Genomic DNA, 17,858 nt, shown 5'->3' on the forward strand with positions numbered 1-17,858 from the left:
GTAATTTCATTAAATATTAAATATATAATTAAATAATCGTAAGGGTCAGTTCTCTCAGCAGAGTCCTCGTCGCTGCAGAGCCTTTTCACCAAATCTAACTGTGTAACCTGAACTAATATTCAAAGGTTCAGTGTGTACGCTTTAGTGGGCTCTAGAGGTGGCTAGTCTACCGCTCCGCTAGGCATGCTGCGAGAGGTGTTAGGACTGCCCATGTTGCAGGGCAATAGATTGCAATGTCCGTACTGCGAGACGCCTCATACAGTGATACAGGGAGACAGGAAGAACAGCTGATTATCCTCGCAGTAGCAGACCAAATGTGACAAAGCCTGCACAGGATCACAGGACCACAACAGACAGAATCAGAATCAGTTTTATTTGTCAAGTATGTGTACACATACCAGGAATTTGACTTTGGATTGTTCAATGCTCACAATGTTTGTGGGAAGAAACTGTTCCTGAGTCTGTTGGTTTTGGCGTACAGTGCTCTGTAGCGCCTCCCAGAGGGGAGGAGCTGGAACAGGTTGTGTCCGGGGTGATATGGATCTGCAGTGATGTTACCTGCCTCTGGAAATGTCCTGAATGGAGGGCAGGTTGGCACCGATGAGTTTTTCTGCAGTCCTGACTGTCCGTTGTAGTCTGCTCCTGTCCTTTTTGGTGGCAGATCCAAACCAGACAGTGACGGAGGTGCAGAGGACAGACTGGATGATGGCTGTGTAGAACTGGATCAGCAGCTCCTTAGGCAGGTTGAGCTTCCTGAGCTGACGCAGGAAGTACATCCTCTGCTGGGCCTTCTTGATGATGGTGTCAGTGTTGGGCTCAGACTTCAGGTCCTGGGATATAGTGGATCCCAGAAACCTGAAAGATTCCACAGCAGACACAGGGCTTTTGAGTATGGTGATGGGGGCCAGAGTGGGGGGGGCTCCTCCTGAAGTCCACGGTCATCTCCACAGTTTTGAGCGTGTTAAGCTCCAGACCGCACCAGAGAGCCAGCTGATCAACCTCCCGTCTGTAGGCCGACTCATCACCATCCCGGATGAGTCCGATGACCTTTGTGTCGTCAGCGAACTTCAGGAGTTTGACAGATGGGTCTCTTGAGGTGCAGTCGTTGGTGTAGAGGGAGAAATGCCTCACCAATATACTGGTCAAATATCAAAATTTTAAAGCATATATTGCAGAGAATCTTGCTTCCTCTGGTGTTGGAATGACTGCATAATATGCTGCGTAAGGCTGTGCCCAAAATCCCCTCTCATTCACTACTCCCTACCCCCTATGTAGGGAGATGAACGTAGAGCACTATATAGTGAGCTCACTCGCATTATTAAAACATCACTTTCGGACACTACTCCGATTGTTATTTCGGCGCTGTTAATTACGTCATTGCCATCGGACAATCACTTTTTTCTATCTATTCCTCTATGTACACTACTATTTAAAATGCATTCTGGGATACATTGAGTGGACTATATAGGTTATAATAATTATCACTATACATTCGGACAGCACTAAAAAATGGCGAGCTCACTATATAGTGAATGAGTGGGGATTTCGGACACAGCCTGAGTCGCTTACATGCCTGGTTGTGATAAGAGGAGTTTGGTCAGTCCCTTAGGAGGGTGGGGTGACGAGATTCAGTGCTTTTTCTTAACTGTGATTAAACTGTCTTATAGTAAATAATAATGACAATTAAGCTCAGTAAGAAGCTGATTCAAATGCGCGAGTGAGTGATTTTCTTATTGATCGGAGTTGATTGGAATCTTGTTTGATTCCAAACTTATAGACTGAGGTCTTGTAAATGTAAGGGATAATGACTGGAGTAATATGTGGGTTGTCAGAGAGGAGATGAAAGGGCATTTATTTTATTGAAGTAATATAGGGTCTTACACAGCTAGGAGAAAAAAAGCGACTCACAGGTGTCGCAGGATAAAACTGTGGTAGAGGTGCTTGCGCATCACAGACATTTAAGAACCCTATAAAATTCACGATATTACCTACAGTTGTTCTCTCTATATACAAGTAAATTAAGTATAGTGGATTATCATCCTTCTGCCCTATCAATATGTATTGAGAGGAATATCAAGATTTTAAAGCATATAATACAGACACTCCTCCTTCCTCTTGTGACGGCGTAATATGGGTTGTGAGTCTCTGACTCTGACATGCAGTAGTGCAACACCTAGTTGTGAGAATGTGTTACTACATAATATTGGATCCTATTAAAAACTAGGTTAAAAATTTGCAGTATCGCTATTGTAGCGGGGGTTGGGAATTCTTGGAGGATGTGTGAATGCTTCCTATCAAAAGACTGGAAATGAAAGAGTGTTTTTCGAATGTGTATTCACTGACATCTATCTCTGCATAATGTCGGACTAACAGGTGTCGTAGGATAAAACTGTGAAAGTAGAGCGCTGATGTTTTATCTTTACTGTAATATAGCCTACTTTATATGATGCAATACTGCTATCAGGAACTAAACGTTACAAAGAGCAAATGCTAGAGTTGGTGAATCGGGACGAGTTTACGTGTGAAAAAAAAAAGATGGCGATCACAGAGAGGTGACAGTCCTTAATATAGTCGCCCCCAGACCCCCATAAGGGTCGGCGGACTGATTGTCAGACAAAAAAAAGAGCTCCATTCTGTTAAACTTTAGCTCACCTCCTATATTTTAAGATAGATAGTCATTAGTAAAATAACATCTTAAGTATTTAAAACATTTATTAGACAGCAATACTGCATGTGCATATAATATCCTCTAACATTTAACAGTAGCTACACAAAGTCTAGCTATTTATTTATAACCAGCCCACATCGTGGTTGTTTTTATTTTCTCTTCTGTGATGGAAACTTGATATTTTACTGTATTTACTGTTTCACCCTGCATGCTTCATCAGAATAGAGTGTTTCACTGTGTGGTATTTGATTATTTTATTATGTTACAGCTAGGTGAAGTTTTCCATGGGAAAGAAGTTTCCTTATCTGACTGTCCTTGCTGGGCCTTCATTTCAGGTTGCACTCTGTATGTCTGTCTGACCCTTCAGAATAAAACCCTTAAAAGACGTCTGGATTGGACTCTTTATTTCAGAAGACTCACTAAAGGACAGATTTCCATTTCAACAAACATGCACATATGTTGTTTTGGGTTATTTTGTTTTCATTTAATAAATATTTTGTATTTATTTAATATTTTGCACACTGTTCCACAGTTTGTTTTTCCATTTCAGAAACTGAGACCTGTTGTTTCTGTTCAGAGTGATTCAGAACAGACATGTACCCTTATAGTGATACTCATTCCTAGTCTGAGCTCGTGTTACAGACAGAAAGCTGCTGACAATTTTATCCAACTATTTCTGCTTGAAATGTAATTTTTCTAGTTTTTTATTTTGCTGTATAAAATTTGTTTTGTAAATGTGTTCACACAGATATTTAGTAGATTAGATTAATCTTTATTGTCATTACACACAGTCAGTTCCAGAATACGGTATCTAAGGAGACAGCAGAAAGATAAACTCACAAAAGTGAAATGACCGTACTAGTGGGCCAACTGGGATTACTTGTTCATGGAAGAATGTGAAAACACCTGCACCTTGATGACAGATGTGTAGCTGTCGGACATGGTGGCTCTGATGGTGACAGCTTTGCCTTTGTAAGTCAGACTGTCTTTAGCTTTACGTCTGACAAAATCTATCTCTGCCTCATTATACATCATGTTATAAAGGTTGTAATCACACTCTATATTCATACTAAAGACTCCCACTGCGTACAAGTTAGAGTACTGGTTGTAGTCATAAGGAACAGAGTACATGACGGCCATATTCCCATCAGATTCCTTTGTGGATTTGTTCTGCAGCTCATAGGTGAGGACGCCAACAGCTCCATATGTTGTGTTTGGAGTATTGATGAACAGAGCGCTGCAAGATTCAGAGGGACCAAGAGTTGGTGACAAAGGCTTCTCATAGGATCCACCATAAGTGAACACCCTGAGGAGACAGAGAGAAGAGACGTCACGACTTTAACACTGTGTGAACAAACACTGGAAGCAGGGGAAAACTGTTAGCTTAGTTCTATTAAAAGGGAAACTGTCGGGTCGGAAATAAGGACCGGCTGGGCCAGTAAAAGACCTGGTCCCTACCCTAACCAACGTAATAAACTCAATAAAATTACTCTATTAGATTTCTTCTTTAGTCAAAAGACGGCGTAGTCAAAAACTTCACTGGAGACGGTCAAGAGTCGGTGCAAAAGAGTTTATTCCAATAAAGGACAGATAAACCCGAGCAACATCCCTGCAGGCCTCAGGATGGAACCGAGTTGGTGGTCAGCGAACATCGCCTTATATTCACCTTAAGCTCCACCTTGTCCCTCCTTTCAGGTGGGCGTTACTCCTTAACTCCACCTATGGTGTTCGCTGACCACTCCTCCCCTTTGGTGAATTTCTTATCCTCTACTGCCATCTAGTGGCCTTTTTCTTGTACTGTTTTACCAAATTAACCCTTTCATTAATGTTACAATTTTCACCTTTTAACTATTATTATATGTAATTATTGTTACCATTTATCTCTCTTTATATTTTTTACATTATTGGATTAGAAAATGTTTCAACTTCAGTCCCACCGTCTTTTTTTAAAAGTTATATAGGCATAGTTTGACACCATTAAAACTTAAACATTTTTTAAAAGAATTAATAAGGAATAACATATTTCATACATGTATAACGTGATTCAATGAACAATTACATGATTTAACAATGCCAACCATGAGAGTGCTTTGTCTCATACAAGGTTTCTTTCGGCAGCGCAAAGCTTGGTTGCATGCAGTACCTAGCCGTACCAGGCGCCATAAATCACAACATGTCATGATCTCATTCTTGGCTTCAGTTCGCGATGATCTCAGCCCTGGCGTACGTGACTTTCTGCATGTGCCTTGCTTCTAATGAGCGGGTTACGGTTGGCTAGGTTTTGCCTGCGCGGCCTGAGCAGCTTCTCTGCTCATTAAAAAGCACACGTTCATGAATACACAGAGTATAGGAATAATGTATGATAAACACACAGAGTATAAGAATAAAATATGAGTTTGAACACACTCATTAAACACTCAGTAGTTAAACTTTACACTATAAAATAACAATTTAAATGATGACAATGTAGACCACCATTGCTCTAGTAATAAATGATAACAATTTAGGCTATAATGCTCCAAAAAATTCACAACAAAACATGTAGCCGTTAGCAGCTGATCTTAATCCTCTCATAAAAACATTTAGCAAAGGTTTAAAGACACTCAGAGAGAAACTAAAGCAGACTTACTTCGGGTTACACAGGGTGTACTCAGAGCACTTATTCTCAATCTCAACGGTGCACTGGCGGTTTCCCATGATGTCTTCTGCCTGCAGAGGGAGACAGAGCAGCAGACAGACTGTTCAGACTTCATGTGAGTAAATGCCTGTACTGATTCTGTTCTGTCAGATTTACTGCCATCTGCAACCCTCCAAATGGGAATGTTAGTCTTCTGGGAAAAGCATTTAGCCTAGTCCCGTAGGACACGGCCACAACCTAAATCACAATGTCTTGAAACCAGCTGAGAACTTTAAATTGAGCCAAACTCTGTGAAGCACTTGGTATTTTGCCTTTAATATAGATAGATTAATATAGATGTATTAATGTGACCTTATTCAAACATTCAATACTTCTAAAGAATATATAGGATCGGGGGGAACTGATGAAGATGAAGCTCATGAGTCCGTCATGCTGCTGGACAGCCTCTCAGTGAGCAGAACGTCCTACCTGCTGTGGAGTGATGAAGAGAAAAGGCCGTGTGTTGTGTTCATCGTTTATATGCAACTACTAATTTATACCACTAGGCGGCACTGTCGTAGTATCAAGACTGTTTTACTACTGAATATAGATACGGTGAAGCTACTACACACCATGTTGCTGTACTGCTGTTAGCCTGCTGAAGTAAACCACGTTCGTAAGATCCCCATGTTCTTTTGTTCTTGAGCTTACACCACCACACTGGGCTAGGCCAGCTAAAGCCCGATCCAACCCCTCACCACTTTAAGAATCTTTGTCTGAATAATCGATGGCTCGCCAAAAACTTGTAGTCAAAAATTTCCCTGGAGTCTGCTGGAAATGCTGCTGTTCCAGTAAAAGACGAAAGCCAACCAAGTGAAATCCTAGCAGGCATCAGGTTGGAACTAGTGTTGTGTCATTCAAAGAACGTTTCGTTCATTTGATCTTGTATGTGACTCAGGAGGAACGGGTCGTCTGAGGGAGTAATTCGTTCATTTTCACGCATGCGTTAAGGATCTTGGACTCTTACGTTCACTCGTCACACGGCAGCTGCAAGGTCTCCGTCAGCACAGGAAACAGAATTGATTAGTTCAGGACTCTGGGTCTCTGGGTTTGAGTCGTTCATTTGTCACGTGACAGCTCGGCTACTGTGGAGCGGGAATGAACTAATCGTTCAGTGCTCACCCAGAGTCTGTCTTCACTCGGCAGGCTGACTTACTGCCAGCACCAGGGAATGAGAGGCAAGTCTGTAGTCAGGTAACTGGACTGACCATTTCTTTCTTACCGAACATGGGACCCCTTTTTGGACTATCTGGATGCATCTCGGAGGATGAGACTGGGTTTGTTGGATTTGGCCTGGCAACAAAGGGACAATTCCTAGCTCTTTGGATTCCCTTTGTCTTTATTCATTTAAGTATGTCCTTGTCTTGTGTATGTATATGATCTTATGTGATGTTACCCTGGTTCAATAAACCAATTATTGGTGCATTTGTTTTGCTAACTTAGCTCTGTGCTGTAATACATGGAGCCCTTTCAGCAGAGAAGAGCTCATAAACATCAGGAGACTTGATTCAAACTTTTCTCGTGTCATCAGTGGAATTATTGGATGTTCTGGTCAATGCTGTTGTTCATGTGGTGAAATGCTAGAGGAGGAGGAGTTCTGGTACACTGGTGCAAATATATACTATATATTTTATCCAAAGTGACTTACAATTGCTATATATGTCAGAGGTCGCACAAACTGGGGTCTCACAGTGGATTTGAACCCGGGTTTCTCATACCAAAGACATGTGTCTTATCCACTGCTCTATCACCACCCCTTACACAGAAGAGGACGCCAATACCGGGAATATTTCTCTCCGTGTGCTCACTGTGCAATAAACTAGATGAACTTCAGGTACTGGTGGACTTTTATTCATCTTCAGTTCTTACAGAGACGTGGCTATGTGGATTGATACCGGACTCTGCGGTACAGCTGGCTGGCTTCCAACTCTACAGAGCGGACCACGAAACAGATCTCTCTGGCAAAACCAGTGTCTGTTTTTACATCAACAGTGGCTGATGTAACGGTGTGACAGTGATTTAGCAGCAGGATACACAAGTACACTATATTGTACTGTGGTTGTGTTTATTGTTGTGGTCTGATAAATATATTTGTTACTGCTGGCTGTAATGCAAATTGCCCCTCGGGGATGATAAACTTACCTTACAGCCTTTGCGGAAGTCTTTTATTGACCAACATGCCCCCTAATTGGATATCAGTTACTGATTGGACGCTGCAGCTTATTGGACTGATCTGATTTTGAAGTCTTCAAAATGAAGACAGATAACAGATGAAACTCAAGTGTATCACCAAGTTTTATTTAATTTGTAGTAAATCAGACTAAACAAGACACTAAACTGCACTAAACCCATTCAGCCGATCTCACCGACTGCATCTGATGAAAGCAGCGGCGGCGCCTTGAGTAAAATCTGAAAAGCTGATTATCAAAATGCTGGACTGAAATCACACCTTCACGTGCTGGTTCTGTCAGTCCAAAACTCAAAGTAATTAAAATGACATTAACATAATCGAAAGGCAAAGCAGCAAATCTTTTTACATGAATAGCTGCCGTGGCTTTTTTCCTGCGGTTCCAGAGACCTCTCTTTGTCTGTTTTAAGAGGAATCTAAATACGCACTTCCTACTGGCTGCACTAACATAGAGTTAGCGAATCTGAGAAACCACACACACAACCATTCATTTGACGACTTAGCAGCTAGAATACTGTTCCCCAGAATGTAACAAGCAAAACCATTAATCTTTCCCCATGAGGGATTACACAACTCCTAAGGTGTTTCCTGTTTGCTAGTACTTTCCTTTAAGGTTATAACAGTTCCTATACCATATGTTTCTGTAAGTGAACGTGAGAATAAATGATCAACCTAGATGACATAGATTACAGTCTTTGTGAGGTTTTACTTTAATACACAGCACACACTCTAAATCAGAACTGAGTGCGCTAGCCACGTCACAGCAAGTCAGCTTGGCCAAATGTTCAGGCATCATCTAGTAGTGTGTAAAGAATGTTGTTGTTATTAAAAACTGTTTAAAAGTTCACTTCTGCTGCGACCAGAGCAAATTGCACATACACATATAGACAGAGTCCTGATGTTTCCAGATATGGTGTATTTCTGTCATTTCATAAAGTATTTTTTAAATCATCATTGTTTCTAAAGATTGTCCAAAGTTGCAACGTTACTGGGCGCTTCCTCATAGCCAAGTAAGTTCTGCCAATCAACTAACTGTCGTTTCTGCTGTACTAAAAACAATATAATATATTGGGGAGTATAATTTACAGATACCATTTTTTCCCTCCCAATACCGAGTCAGGTACTCATGCTGTGGGTATCGGCTGATATCGAGTACTGATACCGATACCAGTGTGTTAAAAAAAAGAAAAAGATCGTACTACGCCTGCATGACTGTGATATGATTATCATTGTGGTAGGGCCTTGCTCAGGTCAAACCCTTTGTAAAACGTGAATGAATACAGCAAACGGAAGCCATTTATTTTTAAATAGAACAGTATAAACAGTATTGCAACAGCAACTTAAATAAATATAGGAGTCATTTTTTTTTTTTATTAAAGAGCAGCCACAATATTGTAAAATAAAGGCATTTAAATTTTTAAATAGAACAGTATAAAACAGTAGTGCAACAGCAACTAAACTAAATAAATATAGGAATAATTATAAAAATATAAAGTGCAGTAAATAGATTCCTATTTCCAATAAATTACGTGGTATTGGATCGGTGCCTGGACTCAAGTACTCGCTGATACCGATGCCAGCATTTTCTGCAGTATCGGAGGCATTTCTGATACTGGTATCGGAATTGGAACAACTCCAGTTTAATTTAACTTAAATAAATTGAACAAAAGATATTTCTTCATATGATTTGTGTGTAAAAAGCTTAATTTGTAAAGTAACTGAAGCTGTCAGATAAATGTAGAGAAGTAAAAAGTACAACATCTCCCACTGAGATGGAGCAGAAGTAGAAAGTAAAAAAGTACATACCTTTAATCTACTACTAAGTACAGTACATGAGTAAATGTACTAGTTACTGTCCACCACTGGCTCCAAGAACAGAAATGTCCCCCCTCGCACTAGGCTTCTCCTCTGCCTCAGGTTCCTGTCCTAACACCTCTACAGCTGCTCCCTCTCTTGAGGAACAGAGATTAGCATTCCTGACATTTTAGAGACTTGTTAGAAAACAAGGGGCCTTACTGAAATGTTGTGAAGGAAGCCTTGGATGAGGGGATGAAAGGATCAGGTCCAGAGAATCATCAACCTTTTATTTAGCAAAGCTTAAAAACAAACAAAGCCTACGTCCAGAAACACTTTGAGATAGAAGAGAATAAAAAGAGGAAAGAAACCAAACAGATTTCCTGAGTCTGAAAAGGCTGCAGAAATGTAAAAGCTGACAAAAGGTCTGAGCAAAAAGGAAAAGAGCTCTGAAAGATATCTATACTCTTAAAGGTCCTGGCAAACACTTTATAGACTCCACCCCTCCCCACCCACACACACAACCTTGTACTTCTATCTTTGTGAGGACCGTCACTGACGTAATGCATTCCCTGGATCCTTACCCTGACGTTAACCATGGAAATGCCTCTATCCATTTAGAGAACATATCTACTCTGACTAGACAATATTTCTTCCCCTGTGACGGTGTCAGTTCAGTGAAGTCCATTTGCAGATGCTCAAATGGTTTGTCTGGGGGTGGGTGTGCCGCCTGTGGGATCTGAATCGGCCGCCCCACATTGTTATTTTCACAAATCATGCAACTTTGACAAGGTTTCTGGGAGAAGTTGTAGAACCCCTTTGTAAACCAGTATCTGTTCAGTTCCTGTCATACTCCCCTCGTGATACATGGTCTTTACCGTGTGCCAACTTAGCATAATAAGGAAACAGATACTTACTTCCCATCAGGCCCATAGCACACTTTGTCAGAAATGGTGCAGCCTGCTCTTTTCCAAACAGCTCTCTCCTCTGGACTCACTCTCGCCTGCAATTCCTGCAAGTCAGCTGTAGGAGTCATTGGCGGGTCAGTTAAAACAGTGCATTGGGTGGTTAGTGTTTGTTTTGCTGCAGCCTTTGCTGCAAGGTGGCTCTGGCATTCCCCTGTGAGATAGGATCTCTAGGTTTGTTAGTGTGAGCGTCACATTTACACACAGCAATCATTTTAGGCAACAGCACAGCGCCAAGAAGTTCAACAATCAGTTTGCCTGTGGATGTCAGAAAGTTCCTGTGCAGAATAGTTTGAAGGGAGCGGTTTTGCCAAAATTGTCTCATGCAAAGTTGTTACTGCAGAACCTGCTCTATTTTTACCAGTTGCTGGATCACGTGATGCTGAGTCGTCCACAAACAACTCTATGTCTGGGTTTGTTAGAGCAGTCTCCTGTAAGTCTGCTCTTGGGGAGCAGGCTTCGGCAATCACTGCAACATAATCATGCGGCTGTCCTTCATCTAGAGTTGGCAGGAGAGTAGCAGGATTTAGTACAGTGCATCTCTTAACAGTGATGTTAGGCATGTCAAGCAGCACGGCGTTGAACCTCAGACACCTGGCTGTGGAAAAATGAGATGTTTTTTGTCATTCACACAAATCATTGACACTGCATGCAGGACCAACAATGTCAAGTCTGAGTAACCCACAATGTGATGCAGTGATTGCTTTTTCAGCAGCTGCCACAGCTCTCAGGCAGTTTGGCTGCAACAGAGTCCAGTTTGGATGAAAAACAGGTCTCAGTCATCCCCCGTGGTCAACACTGAAGTCGGGGTACATGACTTTTTTCATCAACGGTCAAGTTAAAGTTTTGTTACAGTCTGGTAGATTTAAGGGTCGGTGGACATTAAAAAGCCAGCTTTAAATCAACATAAAATCTCAGGCCTTCCCCATGTGCGGTTTCTGCCCATGGTGCCTTAATGTGAGCACTGTCATCCATAAAAAGTTAACTTACCTGTTTCTTTGTCTCTCATTGCAGGATGGTCTGAATTGCTTCAATTTGCTTTGGGGTGAGAGGGCTTTTTCTTTTTCCCTTTTGCAGTGATCACATGACCCAAAACAATATCATTGAGAAACAGACTTTTTGGTCATCATCAGGAAGGTGTTAAATCTAGAGACGTCTTTCACAAAGATTTGTTTGTCATGACCTTTTTTTTTTCCATCTGTTATCAAATTTGACATCAGAAAATCTGTTTCTGGAACAGTTCTTACTGCAATCACTTTTACAATATACCTGTATTTGACTATGAAATCAATCAGTCAGTCTTTATTTATATAGCAATTTCCATACAAATACATGTAGTATAAAGTGCTTCACACTACAGAGCCATTTCAGAACAATAGTAAAAACATCCCCGCCACCCGAAAACCCTAAAACCCCAAAACCCCAAAACCCCAGGACCCCAGAACAAAAAGCAGTAGAAAAGCAGCCCATGAATAGCAAAAGTATGATAAATAAATAACGTTTAAACTAAATCAAATAAATACAGCTCAGTTAAAAGCTTGGTTAAATAGGTATGTCTTTAGTTTGCCTTTAAACATTTCCAGATTTCCTGCTGCTCTCAGCTCAGCAGGAAGGGAGTTCCACAAACGCGGGCCATAACATTGAAAGGACGCCTCACCATAAGTTTTAGTTGAGGCTTTTGGAATAATTAGAAAGCTACTACCAGAGGACCTGAGGGTTCTAGAAGGTTCATAAAGTGACAGTAAATCTGTTAAGTATTCTGGACCAATACCATTAAATGACTTATAAAGTAGTAAAAGGATCTTAAAATCAATTCTAAAATTAACTGGAAGCCAATGCAGAGACTTTAGGATAGGGGTAAGGTGTGTTCTCTTTCTGGTCAGAAAGCAGCCTTTTGAACCAGCTGCAGTTTAGAGATTTTGTTTTCTGGAAGACGAGAAAGCAGAGCGTTACAGTAATCAATCCCGGAGGTAATAAAAGCATGGGTAAGTGTCTGGATATTTGCTTGAGAGGGAAAGGGTCGTACTCTAGCAAATGTTCTTGAGATGATAAAAAGCGGTCTTAGAAATATTTCTAATATGCGACTCAAAACTGAGATCTGAGTCAAAAATAACTCCCAGGTTAACAATTTTCTGTAGGGGTTCTGTAGCGTGCTGGATAAAATTCATACAGTTAAACAAGTTTAAAAATTCCCCAGGATAAAAGTCTGAAGTATTGTCAATGTGCAAGTTAAAATCGCCTAAAACTCTGTTAAAATTTGTGTGGATGATTGAGAGTAAATCTGACAAATCTGACATAAAAGAAGGACTTCGTTTGGGAGGCCTGTAAACTACTATACACAGTATTGGAGGGTTGCTGCTAAGATTAAGTGCGTGCTATTCAAAGGATGTGTATTCACCAAAAGCAGTATCCTTAAAAACAAATGAGGTTGACAGGATGGTTGCTGTACCCCCACCCTTCTCGCCTTTCCTAGTGGAGTATGCAAAGTGGTAGTTTGGTGGTGAGGCCTCAATAAGTGTGGCTGGGCCATCTGTGTTAAGCCATGTCTCGGTTAAAAACATAAAATCAATATTATCATCTAAGATCAAATCATTAACAAGAAAGGTCTTATTTAAAAGAGATCTGACATTTAAAAGTGCCAAACTTAGAGTCACTGGAGGAGCATGTGGTGATTCGTATGTGCACAGGGATCTGAGGTTATAAAAGTTTAAGCACTAACATGTACATGTGATGTGCAGCTTAGTTCTTGTGGAGACACTGGTTCTGTCTGTGTGCATGTAGTTTTGACTTCTTTGATTAAGGAATGAATGGCAATGGTTTCTTGCCTCGCTGAGATAAATATGAATATCTAGTAATTTAATTAAATATTAAATATTAAATATATAATTAAATAATCGTAAGGGTCAGTTCTCTCAGCAGAGTCCTCGTCGCTGCAGAGCCTTTTCTCCAAATCTAACTGTGTAACCTGAACTTTTATTCAAAGGTTCAGTGTGTACGCTTTAGTGGGCTCTAGAGGTGGCTAGTCTACCGCTCCACTAGGCATGCTGCGAGAGGTGTTAGGACTGCCCATGTTGCAGGGCAATAGATTGCAATGTCCGTACTGCGAGACGCCTCATACAGTGATACAGGGAGACAGGAAGAACAGCTGATTATCCTCGCAGTAGCAGACCAAATGTGACAAAGCCTGCACAGGATCACAGGACCACAACAGACAGAATCAGAATCAGTTTTATTTGTCAAGTATGTGAACACATACCAGGAATTTGACTTTGGATTGTTCAATGCTCACAATGTTTGTGGGAAGAAACTGTTCCTGAGTCTGTTGGTTTTGGCGTACAGTGCTCTGTAGCGCCTCCCAGAGGGGAGGAGCTGGAACAGGTTGTGTCCGGGGTGAGATGGATCTGCAGTGATGTTTCCTGCCTCTGGAAATGTCCTGAATGGAGGGCAGGTTGGCACCGATGATCTTTTCTGCAGTCCTGACTGTCCGTTGTAGTCTGCTCCTGTCCTTTTTGGTGGCAGATCCAAACCAGACAGTGATGGAGGTGCAGAGAACAGACTGGTCTCCTGAGGTGCAACTGGCGGGGGGGACATTTAAGGATCCTATGAAATTCATGATATTACCTACAGTTATCTACAACTTATCATCGTAACCTTCACAGGCCATGTGACGGGACTTCTCTCCCAGCCATTTCCTGGGTCGCTCGCCTCCATGCGTCCTCGCAAGCTCATGTAAGACAAACAATTGTCATTCTGACGTTTCTTGAAGGTCTTCATCTGACACACTGTGTACAACAAATAATACGTATTAAAATAACTGCAAAAAATGCCCGCCACCTAAAGAGCGCTCGCATAAAAAGCCTCTCCCTCTCCAAGTCCCTGGCTGAATTTCAGTCCCAGTACACGCCGGACTAGATGGTTTATCCAGAAGTTTTATTGAGAAACCTATTTTTATTTAAAAAAATAATAGAAAGCTCAATGTTACTTATCAAAATGTCGCTGGCCCGAATCTAAGATGCATTTATTGCCACAGTTAAGAGCAAAATGTGATCAAATGTTTCCCACATTGTTACTCAGAATCCTATTTTTAATTAAAAAGATTACGACTCATACTCATCAAAACAAACAAGCAACACAGACAGTATGCTATCCATATACACAAAAACACACCATTGTGGTAATAGAAAAGACTAATCACAACATTAGCCGACATACTAACGGGTGTCAGTGAAGAAAGTAAGAGTTCATCTTAGAGTTAATGAACCTCCAAAGATGATGGCTTGGGAATGTGAAAAAAGTAAGAATGAAAGTATGAGTTCATCTTAGCTTAGTTTAAGAAGACTTACAAAAACGGTCTGCAGAATGTGGAGGTGAAATTTGTTAAAATTTGCTAATAAGACTCCCATTTGTTTGAAATACAAATGTTACTCTGTGATTTATGCTGTTTTAAACACGTCTGCTTAGAATATGATGTTATTTGTTAGTAACTGTCATTCTTGTGAAGGTTTACTGTGGAAACCAGGAGTGAAGGGACTGTTTCATTTCACAAGAACTGCTGCATTGCATAATACAGAAACTGAACTGCATGTAATGCACACGGTTGCAACAATTTTGTCATAACACTCACACCTAGTGATGGCCAAGTGAAACGTTCTGACGCATTATTGCTTTCTGCCATAATTGTTTCAAAGATGGTTCAGTACTCAAAGATTCATTCACAAAAATGCATGACACCCCCATCTGCTGGTGAAGATAATGTAAAGCAACAAAATTCAACAATCATAAAATGCAAGTTGGCCAATATGTTAATGCCAAACCCAGAAGAAAATTTATTGCACTCACTCATTGATATTGTACACGAGTTTGTGAATAGTGATGAGACGCCGCGACATGTGATGACAAAATCAGACACTATGGTGAGAAATAAAAAGGCTTTCCAACTAAAAAACTAAACAGTTGTCAAAAGATTTCAAGTCGCAGAGTTTTTCCTGATCTGAGAACTTTACCATACGGTTTTTGAGATGTCTGTTAGGGAGACTGATGGTTTTGATTTTAGACTACAACATCCTTTTAGTCTAATTGTGTCAGGTCCTTCAAACAGCGGTAAAACATTTTGTGAAAATGTTGATTTAAAATGCCAATAAGCTCATTTAAAAACAGACTGAAAATGTTGTAGGCCTACTGTATATATTTTTTCGTGTTGGCAACCATTGTACAACCAGTTATTGAAAATTAGAAATGTGAATTTCGTTGAAGGTTTGCCATCTTCTTTGTGTGATGATACATTGTTGCCTGTAGATAAAAAAACAATTTGTTGATTATTGATGATTTAATGAGTGATGCTAGCAATAACATTGAGGTCCAAAATGTGTTTACAGAATATGTGCATCATAGAAATTTAAGTTGTTTATACCTAGTTCACAATTTGTTTTTTCAAGGCAAAGTTAGCCGTACTATTAATTTGAATAACAATTATCTTGTTTTGTTTAAAAATCCCAGAGATAAATCCCAAGTCATGCTAATGGCTAGACAAATGTTTCCTGGGAAGAGTCATTTTTTTATGGATTGTTTCGAGGATGCCACGAGTGTTCCTTACGGATACTTTATGATTGATTTTAAAGCTAAGACACCTGATCTCAAAAAGAAGACGCTGCTTAAACAGTCAGGCGGTTGTCTGGCGGTGTTATAACGAATCTTATGGGTTCAAGACAAACTTAGATGACTATGGAGTATGCACAAAAAATGTTTCTGGTACCTAAACAACAGCTTGATCTTTTAAGAAGACCTCCGGCACACAAGTCTGTTCGAGAAACAGTTGAAAATGACCTGGATCGTACTATAAAAGACATTCTGGATCAAAAGACTGAAGATCTTTATGAAAAAGCAAAAAAATATTCCATCGCATTGCAGAGATTTCTGAACATGGTAAAACAAGGAGAAAAAGACCAGAACACACTAACTTTGTCAATGCCGGTCGCTGAAGATTTTCACACTTAAGAGCAGAAGAATCAAGAAGGAAGAGACTTTGTTTTTGAAGAAGTTTTAAAAAACATGCCAAAAACCAGCAGGAATAAAGCTCAGCATATTTTGGATAAAATGTCCTCCTCAAAAAACATATCTGCATGGACTGAACGTGGGGAGTTTGTGTTTAACGGTAATGTTATTAAAGGGTCTCATGTATGATTTAATAAGAGGAGTGACTGCTTCTCACAACGTGTCTGACAGCCAGAGACCTACAGGTTGGGATGAATATCTGCAATCGTTGGCTATATTGAATATACCTTTATCAGTTGTACCAAATCAACAGGTCACAAGAAAAATTGACGAGATTAAGAGAAAGACTTCTGGAGAATCTTCTCCCCTTATTACTGGACCGACATCTACACCTCTTGTTCCCAGAGGACATCAATTAGCAAACAATGAAACAAGTCCTTTTGTATCTCCTGAAATGTGATTGAGCGATTGGATAACTTTTTAATTGTATATCGTTATCGGTTTTTTATTTATATTCAATACATAGAGACATAACTTTATCTTAAATGTAAAGGGGATATTAGCTCCACTACGCGGCCGCCTTGTGTGTACTCCATTCTTTTAACTAGTCCCTCATTGCGTCCTCCAGCCATTGCGTCGTCCATATGACCTGCTGTATCCATGCAAGAATAGTCCGGATCCAAACTGTGTCTGCAGAGCGTCCTTTCCATAGTTCAAAAGGCACTCTATTATACCCCTGTAAGGATATGTGTTTGATGATTGCGTTATGAGTTGGTCCCCCAATGATATGTCGACCTGTGAAAATGTTGTACATCCAGGGTAGTTGATAAAGCCCACTTCGTCTGCTTGATCCAGGTTTCCGCCGTTAGCTTTGGTGATTTTTGCGCGCGTGTACAGAAACGTATTGTTTAGATCCAGGTAGTCCTCTGTACTAGCTGGAATGAAAAATTCAAGGGGTGCAGAGTCTGATACCGCTGCTAGAGGAGGGAATTCGACATAGACGCATTTCTCAATACTTGTTTGTGTTAACGGCACCATAAACTGGTCTAGCTCCGACTTAACACACTCTCGTGACAGGCTACGTACCAACGACACTCTCGTTAGAAAATGTCTCTTGTCTTCTGACGTTTTGTCGACTTGCTTCTCCTTGCCTGTTTATTTTTTCTAGTCTTAGTGGGGTCTTATTATTTGTTGTTCGGCTACACCTCTTTGGTGGGGAACTTCCTCTTTTCCCAGGAGGTCGTTTTATTGGTCGGGGGGCCACGGCAGGATGTGGCGCCAAAAACGGCATCTGTGTCAACACTGTGTTTGTTCGCGGCTGAGATCTAAATGTTGCAATTCCCTCGTGAGTTTTAAAAGCCGCTCCGGGGATAAACCCCAACATTTGTGTTGTTTTCCTTGAAACGTTAATTCTACGTCTCTCGTTGGTAAAATGCTTACTCTGTTGGTAATGTTGTTGTAATCAAGCTCAATGTGACCCATGTTTTTTTCAGATAAACAGCTGTTTAGTTCGGTTATTATCTGTGACATTGTTGTATAGAACCCCTGTGTTGCTGATAGAACTGCCCTCTTGTT

General features: G+C 40.6%; 1 protein-coding gene across 1 annotated transcript; it reads right to left on the reverse strand.

The window, feature by feature from the left end:
• Nucleotides 1–3,055: 3,055 nt before the first annotated feature.
• Nucleotides 3,056–9,790, reverse strand: LOC119896606 (DELTA-sagatoxin-Srs1a-like). The gene is made up of 3 exons (XM_038710100.1): nt 9,550–9,790; nt 5,298–5,377; nt 3,056–3,974 (listed from the first exon to the last, which is right to left on the reverse strand). Exons 2-3 carry the CDS (start codon nt 5,363–5,365, stop codon nt 3,545–3,547), a joined length of 498 nt encoding a protein of 165 aa, XP_038566028.1. The 5' UTR covers nt 5,366–5,377; nt 9,550–9,790; the 3' UTR covers nt 3,056–3,544.
• Nucleotides 9,791–17,858: the final 8,068 nt, after the last annotated feature.

This window comes from Micropterus salmoides, unplaced genomic scaffold (genome assembly GCF_014851395.1).
Source record: "Micropterus salmoides isolate LMB-PRFRI ecotype aquatic unplaced genomic scaffold, ASM1485139v1 Ms_hic_scaffold_10, whole genome shotgun sequence".
NCBI lineage: Eukaryota > Metazoa > Chordata > Actinopteri > Centrarchiformes > Centrarchidae > Micropterus > Micropterus salmoides.